Source organism: Glycine max, chromosome 6 (assembly GCF_000004515.6).
Source record: "Glycine max cultivar Williams 82 chromosome 6, Glycine_max_v4.0, whole genome shotgun sequence".
In the NCBI taxonomy this organism is placed as follows: Eukaryota; Viridiplantae; Streptophyta; class Magnoliopsida; order Fabales; family Fabaceae; genus Glycine; species Glycine max.
The window spans coordinates 4,691,235-4,706,597 of record NC_038242.2 but is presented as its reverse complement, the minus strand read 5'-3'; the positions used below and the strand labels follow the sequence as shown (position 1 = coordinate 4,706,597).

Here is a 15,363-nt window from a genome sequence, read left to right as displayed (position 1 = left end):
TTTAAAAAGAAAAGGTTTGTCCTGTCTTCTTTTGCGAATCGTCGATTTTAAAATTACACCTCCACAGACTGCGTTCAAATAACCCCTTTCTTGTTACAGACAATAGCTGCTGCTGGTTTTGCCTTTTCTTAGTTTAGTTGTTAGAACTCCAAACCATTAGCTGCCTTTGATCGTTGAATTTTACAAATATAATAATGTAGCAGGTTTTATTTTTTCTCCATCTTATTCGTGATTACATTTATTAGTCTTTTTTTTTTTTTTTTTGTCAAACCTTACTGCAAAGTGAAATTACATGTCGTGTACCTATACAAGAGGCCAAAACCCAATCGAATATATGGGTCATGCTAAAGTGACTTTGCTTTTGTCCTCTTGCTAAAGGCACATATATTGATTATCACTGATCACCACTCAGAATTTTATACTTTTTGAATTGATTTGCAAACTCCACTTTTTCTTTTCTAGCTGCATATTCTCTTTTGATAGAGATTAATTCATGCATCAGAAAGACGGCACTTTGGCAAAATATATATATGTGTATAAGAAAATTAATCCTAAATTCAAATGGAAGGCTGAAATGCCCAATAATGTATTATTATCACTTTTGTAGGGTTGCTGCGCTACCGTAGTTGTCGTCGGTGGTTGTAACCACAGAAGAGTGTTTTTAACATGAGTGAGAATAGTGAATTTTAACCCTAAAATAAAAGTTAAATTATTTCACAGATTGCTCGATATTTTTATAATTAGGTTCTTGATTTTTTTAATTAAATCCTTGAATTTATATACATATTTTTTATTTGTTCATGTTATCTAACTGTCAATATGAAAAATTAACTGTTCAAAATTGTTGTGGGGTGTAATTTGAACAGGCTTGTAAAAGAATATTTAGGTTAAGTGAACATGCAAAAACGAAAATACTGGATGAAGAATATGGTTAAAAATATTAGGTTTAGAATCTGTATAACTGAAAATTAGGCATGGCATAATGACCAGTTGGAGGCGGGTTTGAAAAAGGTCGGATGGATTTGGGTTTGAGTTTATAAAAGGTGGAAAAAATAAATAAAATCTAACTCCATTCTCATTCATTTTTATTGAGTTGGGGGAAACTCACCAAAAATTCATCTAATTTTAATTCAAATAATATTTATAAAAATTAATAAAGAATCAATAATGTAAAAATATTTAAGAATTAAATTATATTTTTATGCATAGTTTCTAACTTCGTAATTTAATTAATATTATTTATTTAACTACTGAAATAATTATTCTATATTTTAATGATTATAAAAATAAAATATGAAAATAATTACATAATTAATAGTTGAATATAAGTATATAACATATATGATAATAGAATTATATAGAAATGTGTAATTGTATTATGAATAATTATAAATATGTACATAACATAGCGAGCATGAGGGTAGGATTTTCATTAGGTTTTTCAAAGTTAGAGAAAATCGGAATTCAAACTAAGTTAAAGTGGAATGAGATTGAAGGGATTTTCATTAGGGGCGAATAAACTACAGGTGAGTTTTGAATTCAGTTGGCGAATTTTGCGGGCATTTTGGTTTGTGCTGTGCGTTTTGTAACTTCACATACGCGGCACCTCCAGATCAACCTCGAACTCGTGCTCGTGCCTCTGATTCGAACCTCGCGGGTATAAACCCTTCTTTTTGTTCTGTGATTGACTTTTTCTTTGTGAATCTGGTGTAAAGGCCTCCAATTGCCTTTGTCGTGCAGCTGTAGTAGGTGTTGGAACAACTTAGTGGCCAAACCCCAGTGTTTTCCAAAGGTTAGTTTTGGATAACTTTCTAAATGGCTAGTTCAGTGATGCTGGTAATGGGCATAGATCTCAAATCGGTGTTCATTGGAACTTTTTGTTGATCATTTTTGTGATTCTCTCATTTTCTCAAAATATAGATTGTTGGTGAAGTGATTTTGAAGAACCCCCAAGGTTTAGGGTAGTTTATTTTAAGGTTTTTAAGGGAAAGTTGGTTTTGTTTTTTTAAATTGCATTGTCAAGACTCAAAGGTCTAATAATAGGGTGGAAAATGGTAGTTTGAGTTTTGAAATTTTTGTTAATCATAATGATTTAGTGTGGACCTGTTCTGTGGTTATAATCAGAGTAGTGGTGGGCTTAATGAAAGTGCATTTAAATGTCAAATTTTCTTCAGAAACTCGATTCAGAGGTTCATGGAAGACCTGAAAATGAGGATTCTGATGTATCTTGATTGTATGGTTGATTTCCTGCTTAATTTAATTTAAACCTTGTATGCAAGTCCAGAAGATGGAAAGCATAGTCTATTGCTCACTGACTGTGCGAGAGAGAGAGAGAGATGATGTGCACTAATTGACATCTGAATTTTGACACTATATAGTAGATAGGCTACAATAATCATCTCTTCCAAGAGAAATATTGGAAAAAGCTGTTACTGATTATGACTATTTTACATTATCTTTGAAATTTATGTTAAGATTATTTCTATTCTCATTTTTAATGTATTTTTTGTTAATTAAAAAATCTTATATTTTAGCCTAAAAATAAAAGAAAAAATTGCTCTAATTTGACATTTTTATAAAAAAAATCAAAAAAATAATTTAAACTTATGGATCGTTCCATTTATCTGTGAGCTTTACAGGTCAAATACAGACTTTAAAAAATTCATTTATTCCACGGATTAAATTTATTTGACTCATGTAAAATACGGACTGGACCTTAAACAAACCAGATTAAATTTATATCCACTCCATGCAAGCCTACAAAGGTAACAATACTAAATTTAGGGATTATTTATGTTCTTGTGGTTAATTTTCCATAACAAAAGTTAGATGAAAAGACCCAATTAAAAAAATGCATGTTCAAAGATCTAATTAAAAAAAATTAAGAATTTAATTAAAAATTATCAAATAATTCATGGGTATATGAATCCTGCCTAGGTTAGCTTTGTTATTCTTAGCCGGTCCCAAGCCCGGATAAAAGGAGAGGGTTGTGTTAGGCTTTCGACAGCCAACGTAAAACTTTGTCGAATCTCTACGACATGGATCAATTACGTAATAATGTGAATGCTAGGTCGTTGCCCGGAAGCAACGTGCTGTATGGCTCGAGTACAGTGTCAAAAGAGCAAGGGCCGCTGCATCGCCGCCCGGATGTAGTGAAAAGTAAGCAAGGGTTCCCACATTTTCGTGAACGGGTGTGGGTAAAGAAGCTAGTTCATGACAGAAGGATTCGCTTTGATACATGGAATATAGGCACACTTACTGGAAAATCTATGGAAATAGTGGATGTTATGGTGAGGAGGAAGATCAATTTTATGTGCCTACAAGAAACTAAGTGGACAGGTGAAAAAGCGAAAGAATTAGACAACTCGGGATTTAAGCTGTGGTATACGGGAAAACTCAGATCAAGAAATGGGGTAGGGATTATTGTGGACAAGGAGTGGAAGAAGGATGTCGTGGATGTAAGAAGAGTAGGAGATCGTATCATAGCCTTAAAATTGGTAATGAGACAGGACACATTTAATGTTATTAGTGGGTACGCACCTCAGGTTGGGTTAGCAGAACACTTTAAGGTAAAATTTTGGGAGGATCTAGAAGGGGTACTTCAGGATATACCCCAAGGAGAGAAAGTTTTCCTAGGAGGGGATCTCAATGGACATGTAGGTAGCGTGGGTAGAGGTTTTGAGGGGGTGCATGGAGGTTTTGGCCTAGGGGAGATGAATGGGGAGGGTAAATCCATCTTGGAGTTTTCGGAGGCTTTGGATCTTTCTATAGCCAATACATGGTTTAAGAAAAGAGAGAAACATCTTATCACTTACAAAAGTGGAGGGACATGTTCTCAGATAGATTTTTTCCTTATCAGGAAGTCTGATAGGAAGTATTGCTTGAACTGTAAAGTTATCCCGGGAGAGAGCTTGACTACCCAACATAGAGTTTTGGTTATGGATGTAAGAATTAGAGATAGGGCAAAGGGAAGACGTCCTATGGTAGCACCAAGGATCAAATGGTGGCACTTGAAGGGTGAGAAACAAGAAATCTTTCAACAAAAGATATGGGAGGGATGGTGTGGACAATCACAAGGAAGTGCAAATGATATGTGGAACAAGATGTCCCAAGAGATTATTAATGTGGCTAAAGAGACGTTGGGTGAATCTAGAGGTTTTGGACCTAGGGGTAAAGAATCGTGGTGGTGGAATGAAAGCGTTCAGAGCAAAGTTAGCGTAAAAAAAGGAGTGTTTCAAGGAGTGGTCTAGGTGTAGAAATTCTGAAACTTGGGATAAGTATAAGATAGCTAGAAATGAAACCAAAAAGGCGGTGAGTGAGGCAAGAGCCCAAGCTTTTGACGGACTATACCAAGCTCTAGGCACCAGGGACGGAGAAAGATCTATATATAGGCTTGCTAAGGGTAGAGAGAGGAAGACTAGAGATTTGGATCAAGTAAAGTGTGTTAAGGATGAAGAAGGCAAAGTCTTAGTGCATGAAAAAGATATCAAGGAAAGGTGGAAGGCGTATTTCCACAACTTATTTAATGATGGATATGGATATGACTCTAGCAGTCTGGACACAAGAGAAGAGGACCGGAACTATAAGTACTATCGTCGGATTCAGAAACAGGAAGTAAAGGAAGCGTTGAAAAGAATGAGTAACGGTAAGGCGGTGGGGCCAGACAACATATCTATTGAAGTGTGGAAAACTCTTGGAGATAGAGGTCTTGAGTGGCTCACCAAACTCTTTAATGAAATTATGAGGTCAAAACGCATGCCGGAGGAATGGAGGAGAAGCACGTTAGTGCCAATCTATAAGAACAAGGGGGATATACAAAATTGTGCAAATTATAGGGGAATCAAGCTCATGAGTCATACCATGAAATTATGGGAAAGAGTGATCGAACGGAGATTAAGAAAGGAGACTCAAGTTACTGAGAATCAATTTGGTTTCATGCCGGGAAGGTCGACCATGGAAGCGATTTATTTATTACGGCGGGTGATGGAGCAATATCGCATGGACCAACAAGACTTGCACTTGATTTTTATTGACTTGGAGAAAGCGTATGATAGAGTGCCTAGAGAGATTTTGTGGAAAGCTCTAGAGAAGAAAGGGGTTAGGGTTGCATATATTCGAGCTATCCAAGATATGTATGATAGGGTATCGACTAGTGTTAGGACACAGGGTGAAGAGTCAGACGATTTTCCCATCACAATTGGTTTGCATCAAGGGTCAACCCTTAGCCCCTACCTTTTTACCTTAATTCTGGATGTCCTCACGGAACAAATCCAAGAGATAGCGCCGAGATACATGTTTTTTGCAGATGACATAGTCCTCCTTGGAGAGTCGAGGGAGGAGTTGAATGAGAGGTTGGAAACTTGGAGACGAGTTCTAGAAACACATGGTTTTCGCCTAAGCAGAAGCAAATCGGAGTATATGGAATGTAAGTTCAACAAAAGAAGGAGGGTTTCTAACTCAGAGGTGAAAATAGGAGACCATATTATCCCTCAAGTCACACGGTTTAAATATCTTGGGTCTGTAATACAGGATGATGGAGAAATTGAAGGGGATGTGAATCATCGCATTCAAGCAGGATGGATGAAATGGAGAAAAGCATCGGGGGTGTTATGTGATGCAAAGGTACCGATCAAGCTAAAGGGAAAGTTTATCGGACTGCGGTAAGACCGGCGATTTTGTACGGAACAGAATGTTGGGCGGTCAAGAGCCAACATGAAAATAAAGTAGGTGTAGCGGAGATGAGGATGTTGCGGTGGATGTGTGGTAAGACTCGACAGGATAAAATTAGAAACGAAGCTATTAGAGAGAGGGTTGGAGTAGCGCCTATTGTAGAGAAGATGGTGGAAAATAGACTTAGGTGGTTTGGGCATGTAGAGAGAAGACCGGTAGACTCTGTAGTGAGGAGAGTAGACCAGATGGAGAGAAGGCAAACAATTCGAGGCAGAGGAAGACCTAAAAAGACTATAAGAGAGGTTATCAAAAAGGATCTCGAACTTAATGATTTGGATAGAAGTATGGTACTTGATAGAACATTATGGCGGAAGTTGATCCATGTAGCCGACCCCACCTAGTGGGATAAGGCGTTGTTGTTGTTGTAATTCATGGGTATATGAGTAATTTAATCTAAAATAAAATAATAAAGATGAATATTGAATCACAGTTTTTTTTCTTGTAAGTTCTATTAAAAAAAATTATACTCATAATGTTTTAAAATTAATATTTATAACAATTTACTTCTAAATTGTAAATTAGAAAACACAATAGATAGTGAGACTCTCAATTAGAAGTGATTAATATTTTCTCTCTTATTTCAGTTGAAAGTGCATTTCACACACTACCGTTACAACTAGCAAAAAAGATTATCTCAACAACTTCAAACTACTTTCATTTTGTATATATTTAATTTTATTAATTACTTATCTCTTTTTAATCTATCCTCTTTTATCTCCATCACTCATTCGTTTTATTAATTGCTTAACCCTTTTTATCTCCTCGCTAAATTGAATTTCAATATTTTTTTAAAAAGAAATGATCAGTGATAAAAATAACATTTATATCATAATTTAAATTATCTATATTAAATTTAAAATATAATTTGTATATTTTAAGATATTTATTTATTATAAGTTTTAATTAAACATATAAATTTATATTAAATTTTTTAAGTTATATAAAAATAAACATATCTTCTATCATGCATAAATTTAATTATAAAACCGTTTTTGTGTACACCCAAAAGTCTCATGTAGGAATTTCCTTTTAGGAATTTTCATAGAGCAAGAAGATGCATACTCAAAAAAAAAAGTGCAACTCATCAATAAAGAACAAGATATTGTCCTTTTAATTTTAACTTCATTTATAATTAATGATACTATTTTTCGTTCACTTATATGCACCGTTGTAACAACTCATATTTTCAACTTAACTTGAATAGTGAGTCACTGGTCAAGTGAAAGAAAGATAAATATAAGTCTTATATAAGTATTTTTTTTTAAATCCAAAAATGTTCCTTGCATTGAACGGGGAAATCATCCTCTCCGGAATTTTATCTACGATGTTTCCAACCCAAAACTGAGAGCATCATCATAGAGAAAACAAAACAGTAAAACACCACACACTTATGTCAGGGATAAACATTGAATATTCGGTCACAGAGCATAAAACTTCAGTTACATGTTATGCTTACATAATTAAATATCTAAATTATTCTTTTTACGACAGACATATTATTGTTTAATTATACAAAAGTCTTACTTTGATTTGTGAGATTACAATGATATGTCTTTAAATATTAAATAAATTTCTTCAAATATTAAATAAATTAGTATGTGAAAAAATCAACATCACTCTCTTTTTTCAATAGAGGAATTTAGGATTATTCAAATTCTTCGCAAGTCATCTTTTTCTATGGTAAACGGATATACGACTTTATTCATTAATTTGACTTTCCAGAAGAAAAAAAATGATATTAATTGTCTATTGTCCAGATGCGTTCACCACCTTTCATTGTGGTGGTATTAGTTAATTATCTCTTATTTTTTTATGGTGTTTTTCAATTAAGGAGGAAATCTTAAAAAATCTCCCTTTCCTCGCTCGCTTAATTGGTGTGCACTACTATACTTTTTTAACACCTTGAGAATAGTTTTCAACAGGGGAGTTCCTGAGTTATTCGTAAACTTGAATGATTTAAATCAATTTAAATATTTTGGATGGGATAATATTTGTATTTGGTTTAGATTCGAATGGATTTAATCAAATTTATTAAGTTTTAAATTAAGTCCCGAGTTTTATTATCTAAACCTATGATCTATTCATTTGGTATGTTAACCCATTAATTTATATTAATTATTATTATTATATATTTTTAAATTAAAAAGTCAATTATTAATTTAATTAAAAGTGAGTGAGACCGTGTACACTTTCCTTTTTTCTTTCCTTGTTGAGTTCTCTAATCATAATTTCACTCTCACAAAAATTAGAGTTCAAATTATTCTAGATTTAATTGATATTTCAACTGCACTAGTCATTTGATTATTTGATAATATTAAAATTTTCAAACTACAATGCAATAGTTTTAATTTTTGAATTTTTAGGTTTTGTGATTCTCGAGTTTATTTATTATATTTCAATTTTTAAATCATGTGTAATATAATATGTTAGCCTATGTAATGATAACAACAATAATATGATTCTTTCATTGATCTTTTTTTTCATTATTTGACTACACACAATAATTACAAATAATGTATTCAGTATTTTATTTAATAAGAATTTTAAATTATAAATAATATTTTGATTTGTTGATTCAATTCAACTCAAACCATTTACAAACAAATTAATTTGGATTGGGTTTTATTTTATTTTATTTAAAAAAATCAATCAAAATCAATCCATTTAAATTTGATTAGAATAAGTAACAAGTTTCGTCAATCCCCAGTCAAACCAACCCGCGTGCACTCTTAGTTTTTAATTAACATCATTTTAGTATATATCCAATTTGTGTGGGATTCTGGAAGTAAACGCATGTTCTGTTTTGTTTCAGCTGGCTTGTAGCTTGCGTTGTATTATATGTTCTCTATACTTTAGTACTTCTTGTGCTAAGTATAGAATGCTTTTAAGGCTTAAAGAGGGTGACAATGAATATTAATTTAAGGTAGGCTTATTTGGTTAGTGATTAAATGAAAGAAGGCCTAAATCATCTCAACCAATGCATGTGCAACAAGGAATGACAAAAGAGAGAAGGCAAAATCTAGAATAATCTAGCACAAGGGTGAAATCACACATGAAAGAGCATGAATGGAATAGTACAATCCATCTACAAAGTCCCAAAAACTCACAAAGCATAATTTTATCACACATCATCCACCTCAAATTTTTCTCCAAGCCTACTTATCACTTCCACAATTACAACTATGATTCACACCAAACATGAAATCTTTCAACTAAAAATGGTACATCTCTCACAATGTATACGTTAGAAATCCAATAAATAAAAAACATGAAAAAGAGCATAAATTTAACAAAAACATTAAAAAACAACAACTTCAAAAATATTTATTATTTTTTTTATTTTCTGTATGTAAAAACAGTAAAACAACAAAACTAAATAAATACACTACTAAAAAAAGGGCTTTTTACGACGGTTAATAAGTGCATTTAACGACGGTTTATAACCGTCGTTGTTTAAAATGTCGTTAAAATGAAATTAGTTTTTACGACGGTTATTATAACAACCGTCTTTAAATATAAGAACCTTTCAAAGACGGTTATTAACAAATAACCGTCTTTAAATGTTGTGTAAGCGTTTAGATTCAAAGACGGTTATTAGCTAATAACCGTCTTTAAATTTCGTGTTAGAGTTTACATTCAAAGACGGTTATTAGTTAATAACCGTCTTTGTATGTTGTGTAAGCGTTTAGATTCAAAGACGGTTATTAACTAATAACCGTCTTTGAATGTTGTGTTGGAGTTTACATTCAAAGATGGTTATTAGCTAATAACCGTCCTTGTATGTTGTGTCAGCATTTAAATTCAAAGACGGTTATTAGTTAATAACCGTCTTTAAATGCTGTGTCAGAGATGACTTTCAATGACGGTTATTTGCTAATAACCGTCTTTGAACGGTGTGTCAGAATAGACATTCAAAGACGGTTATTGGCTAATAACCGTCTTTGAATGAAATGTCAGAGTTGATTTTCAAAGATGATTATCAACATTGTACAACACTACAACTAAGCAAAATAGGTAGAGGGAGTTTATAGAGTTCAAAGAAGAAATTTGAAAAGAAAAAAAAAATAATCTAGAGAAAAAAAATAAAGAAATCAGGTAGACTCAATCATTTGGCTAGATAATTTTATAAGTGATATATGTATCAAATTTAATACACTATGTGCCCAAAACAATATTTACTTAACATGCACAAACACTAATAATTAAAACACAACCTTTAGAAATAAAGGTCAACTTACAATAGAGGAAACATGAGATTACAGACACGGACAAATTTAGGCATTTGATACGGAGTGGATATAGCAAATGCCTAGATTTAATTTATCTAGACCAAAAGAGTTAAGAAGCAGCCCAATTTATTGAGAATCCACTTAATCTAATTAATCCCAACCAAAAATCAACAGTTAACCGAAACTTACTAAGTAATTAGACCAACCCAAATAAGTTTAACAAAATAAACAAATTTTTGACTGATAAATGGCTCTTATGGACAATACAATTTTTTTGTCAATTATTTTTTCAACAAGCCTTTGAGACTTCCGATCATATACCTAATGTCAGAAATAAATAAATATTAAAATACAAGATTGACGGGCAGATAAACCTCTCATTAGCTAATAAAAAATAAAAAAAGCTTTTTTTTTATCAGTGGAGAAATAAATAAGACCAAACAGAATCAAAACAAAGACAAATTCCGAATTAGCATATCTCTATTATTTCAACTTAGGCAGTAAACTTGATAGTAATCCAGCATATAGCGTATGATATTTTTATTTTAAAATTTTGAAAGGAAAGAAGCAAAGACATATGATCACTGTATTGTTGTAGCGTATGATATTTCTATTTTAAAATTTAGAAAAGAAAGAAGCAAAGACATATGATCACTGTATTGTTGTAAGTTGAACGTAGTGAAATTATTATGCAGCATAACTGGTAGAAAGCATATAATGGCAATATTAAGAGAGAAGGCTTTTAATGCTTTACTCACTTGGTTGGACTCCCAGCCTTTTGCACACCGTGTGATCCTTTCATACCGGTTGCTGAATGAGCCAGAGATCAATATCCGAGCATTATTTCTTGCCTGCCAAGAAGAAAAAGGAGAGAATAAGTGAGGAATTACTAAATAGGTTCATAATTAAACTCAACAAAAATCATAAAAGCATGCAATGAACATTAATATGTATTTGATACATATACATATTTAATGAGAAAATAATTAAAAGGTACACGTAGTTAGAACCAAATAAAAAATCTAAACCAAATTAAAAAAAAACATTTAAAATGGTTCTTTAACCCAAACCAATTTATTATTTGGATTTGGATATGGATATGCTGCTACATTTCTTCTAACAGGTTTGGCGCACCAAAATAAACCAATCCAAATTATTCTTAAAATTTAAAACTTAATTTCAAGCAAGAAGAAGAAAAAATATCGTGTGATTTAGAATTACTAGAAGTCATATAGACACTAATTAACTACATGTCATATAGACACTAATTAACACTAACTACGTGTCATATTTAATTAACATTTTTTTAGCACAAAGCTTTTTCAAAAAATATATACGTAAAATTAGATGCATGATAACTTCCAGGGGAAAAAATTATTGCAACTAGAATGAATGTCTCATTAATGCATGATAACTGAATAACTTAAAAAGAAAAAGAGAAACAACTTTCGACAAATAAAAATGCAGTATAAAAATCACAATTGCAAGTTTACATAGAGAAGCAAATGTTTTAATAAAAGCAAATATAATTTAATCAGGATACAAATTCATCCAATTCTAACTACCATGATGTGCAATACCTCTAGGTGGGTATCAGAAAATTAGTAATACAATATAATTAAATCGCTAAGGGTGGGTTTGGTAGAGAAGACTACATTTCTTTTAAGTTTCATACATTTATATTTTAATTTAATTTAAGTATTTCACTTTTTCATCTTAATTCATTTTCACATCTTAATTATATGCAAACCAAAAAAAAATGCTTTTTCCTGAATGTAAAAAAAAAATTCAGCTAGCTCAAAATTACTTCTTCATTCTTTCATAAGTTCTAAATATGAACAAGTATTCCTTTCAATGGTAAACTAAACATTCATGTCATGCCTAACTTTCTTTGCACCTATTCGGAAACCTTTATATGAAAAATGATTACTTTTTTTTCAAAAGTACTTCAGTCAAAATGAACACATATATAGAAAACTAGTTGATAATTTTGGAAGGCCATTCAATTAACTTTTAGTACTTTTCGTGGAGAACATTCATAATTTCACATCATACCACTTAAATCTAATCTAAATGAACACAAATACAAAAATAGAAAATTAAGCTTGACATTTTGAATCTGGCATTAAACTAAGAACACATACCTCACTATTGGTAATATCATAATAAGTACAAGAACCATCATGGTGAGCAAGGAGGACAGCCTCGCCTTCGTTCACAAACCACCAACCAGTAGCAACATTGCTACCAATCCCATTCAGCCTAAAATTAAAAGCCTCATCCATCTCCTCCTCAACAACCACACCTTCCTTGTTCTCCTTATTCTCCTGATCATCATCGAAATCCTCAAGCTTCTCATCCGCCCCGAGCAGCGCGTCAATGTCATCGTTCCTCTTATCATTCCAGCCCCCCATTCTCACCACCCCTTTCCTTCACATCCTCCCCAACACTCACCTTGTCTTTCTCTTTACCAATCAGAGCAAAAAACTCGACTGCAACCAAGTTATCATCGACCGGACTCAGCACCTTCTATGCCTCCACCACAGAGTCCTTATCCTTATCCTTAACCATTGTCCTGTCCCGAAGCAGTTTCTAGTGAGGGAACAACCTTGCCTCGAGTTTCTGGTGAGGGAACAACCTTAAATGTCTACAACTCCAAATATTTAAGAGAAAACTTTTACAAAGTTATTTTCCTAATAAAAATAAATTATGTGTTTGGTTTAACTTATTATAAAAGAATAATTATAGTTATTTTAATAATTTATTACGAGAAATAATAAAACAATTATTTTCTTTTTATTAATAAAAACACATTCTAATTTAAATACGAACCATTGGTCATATCTTGATCAGGAGAAGAAGAATAATAGAAGGGTTTCATTATTGAAGTGAAAGCCTAAGTCCCACGCCAAGTGGTCCTGTATGCATATTTACACACGAGCAATTGAAGATAATAGCTACAACCGAAAACAATTCTTAACAAACTGATTGCAATTACTTTTTTTTTAAAAAAAAAGCTAAATAAATATTGATCATGCATTTTCAAAAAGAATCTTTAAGACGGAGCAATCACCAAATTTAATAACCATCTTCATTATAAATAAAAGGAACCCAGTGGAAGTTTTTTATTTGCTCTTTTAATAACAGAACTTCAGAGGGTGCTTTGTTCCACAAGCCATTAGTACACCCCTACAGCCTGTGAACACCCTATTTAATAAATTAACTATATAGATTACAACTATTTTATGAATAAAAGCTAATATCTTCAAATGACTATCCCGATGTTTACAGTTCCAATATTTCAAACATTTCTCACTTCATCATTATCTTGCCAGTTGTCATAAACATCTCATTTATCCCACTTTTTTCAAGTATGCATGCATGTGTGCCCTCCTAAATAATTAGAGTTTAGCATTAACTATTACAGTAATAGAAAAGAAATTACTTCATATGAAATGGAATAATTAGTGACTGTTAAAAGGATGATATGAAGAATCACTCAAAAATTCAAACATGTGTGAGATGTCATACCTCCTGAGGTGCAGAAACAGAACCAAAAGAGTTGCAATCCTCAGAACATCCTCTGCTAGATTCATGCAGAGCTCTGATAGATTCTAACTTGTCCATTTCAATGCCCAAGCCATCATTGTCCTCCATGAGGGAAAAGTCAAGCACTCTTTTTGCTGGCTTATAAGATGATGTTGACTTTTGGGTAGGCATGTCCTGGAGCTTAACATCAGAAATGGGCAATAATCTCGCACTTAAAAATTAATAACACACGACAGCTAACGATTTAGATTAAATTGTCAACATGGCATAATTTGTTGCTTTCTATATATATATATATAGAAAATAAAATTAACAAGGATAACAACTAAAAATAAAAATAAAAACTACCTCAGGATGCATATCAAAGAAATCAATCAGCTTAGATTTAAAATATCGTCGAAGAGCCAGATCAGCAGATTCGCCAAAGCAATCTTTCACAACCTCAAATTTCAAGGTGATCTTCATATCAGGCACCACACACAAGCTTTTCTTATCATGAACAAGCACCCTGTCTATATACACACTTTTAGGGAGTATATACTTCATCTGCGCAAGATGGGCATGGGAGAATTTCCTGAAAACAAAACACTAAACTCAATTCCTCACCCATCAATCAAAAACTCCAAGAGAATGGCAATTCATGACCATTAATTAATTTAGGGCATTTAAAGAATTTAAAAGAAAAAAAACAATCACCTCTTCGAAAGAACTTCAACCTGGCGGCAAACATTTTGAAAATTGGAGCCTTTTTACACAGATACAACAATCTGAGTGAACAACTCATGTGACCAAACAAATCAGCAAGCGTAGAGTATCTGCAAAAAAGAAAATTAAATAACAACTCAGCTTACAAAAACTAAAAAAGCAAAATTTCTACCAAATTTTAAAGAAAAAATGCAAATAGCAGAATTAGGGCACGCACTTTTCAGGAAGGTTGGTTTGTCCCTCTTTGGATTTGACAGTTAGGGGTTCCTCGTTCTTTTGTGGAGTGGGGCATACAATTGATTCATCAACTGTTTCGAGAACCTTCTCGCACTTGAAATTCGAAGCAATTTTTGACAATTCCTTGCACGCATTTTGTTCCATTCTGCTATAGCGGCGAAAGCTGTAATGAATTGAAGAAAAAACAAACAGTGAATGAATTCGAAAAGATTACAGCGTGGTTGCATTGGAAGGAAACGATGAATTGACGAAGAAAAGCGATTACCTGATGCAAAACCCTAGGTGAGGTGAGTTCACTCTGCTAAACTCGCGAGGGAAAAGTGTATTAAAAAATCTTTTTTTTTTTGGGTGAGTTTACTCTCCCAAACTCAGAGACAGAGAGAGCAATGGAGGAAGTTCGAGCCGTCCACCTCGTCGGGTTCAATGGAAGAACAAGGAAGAGCAATGTTAGAGTGGCTAGGGTTCAATGGAAGAACAAGGAAGAGCCTAGGGTTTAATTGGAAGAACAAGGAAGAGGCTAGGGCTTGAATGCGAGAAGTCGCTAGCTGCTGCACGCTTTGGCTTTTTTTCTCTTTCTAAATTACGACGGGTTTTAGTAAAAACCCGATGTGAAGTTTATTACATATAACATTCTAAGGCGGTTTTCAAATAACCGTCTTAGAATGTGTCGTAAAATGTATTTTTTATTATAATAATTACAAAAATGCCATTATATCACTTTCTAAAGCGGTTCTTATATAACCGTCGTAGAACAGGTGTCGTAAAAAGCTACTTTTTTAGTAGTGATACAGTAAGACAGAAAACAAAAAATAACATCAAAAACAAAACAATGTACAGATACAGATAAAAAAAAAACAGACATAAAAGAATACAATAAAGTTTTGCTTATAACAAAATAACATCATTTTAATTT

General features: G+C 32.8%; 1 protein-coding gene across 12 annotated transcripts; it reads right to left on the bottom strand.

Moving 5' to 3' along the window:
• Nucleotides 1-6,697: 6,697 nt before the first annotated feature.
• On the bottom strand, nucleotides 6,698-15,037 carry LOC102667562 (CDT1-like protein a, chloroplastic). Of its 12 annotated transcripts, none has more exons than XR_005891952.1 (9): nucleotides 14,716-15,037; nucleotides 14,431-14,613; nucleotides 14,205-14,323; nucleotides 13,857-14,082; nucleotides 13,491-13,682; nucleotides 12,792-12,877; nucleotides 12,104-12,581; nucleotides 10,718-10,810; nucleotides 9,930-10,280 (listed from the first exon to the last, which is right to left on the bottom strand). XR_005891952.1 is itself a non-coding variant. In XM_041016316.1 (7 exons), the coding sequence occupies exons 5-7, from the start codon at nucleotides 12,371-12,373 to the stop codon at nucleotides 10,176-10,178; spliced, it is 468 nt and encodes a 155-aa protein (XP_040872250.1). In that variant the 5' UTR covers nucleotides 12,374-12,581; nucleotides 13,491-14,082; nucleotides 14,205-14,323; nucleotides 14,431-14,613; nucleotides 14,716-15,021; the 3' UTR covers nucleotides 9,930-10,175. The 12 variants fall into 12 exon arrangements, 3 of the variants coding, with proteins under 3 accessions (XP_040872250.1, XP_040872248.1, XP_040872249.1); XR_414589.4 differs by having other exon boundaries at nucleotides 12,104-12,606; nucleotides 14,716-15,021; XR_414593.4 differs by lacking the exons at nucleotides 9,930-10,280; nucleotides 12,792-12,877 and adding an exon at nucleotides 6,698-7,071 and having other exon boundaries at nucleotides 14,716-15,021.
• Between the last annotated feature and the right edge of the window lie 326 nt (nucleotides 15,038-15,363).

Bases quoted from the DNA above. Each gene is read 5' to 3' on its own strand.
- LOC102667562 (XM_041016314.1), bottom strand. From the start codon at position 12,373: ATGGGGGGCTGGAATGATAAGAGGAACGATGACATTGACGCGCTGCTC. The intron at 10,811-12,103 runs GTATGTGTTCTT...TCTTCTTGGCAG, and splicing joins ATGATATTACCAATAGTGAG to GCAAGAAATAATGCTCGGAT.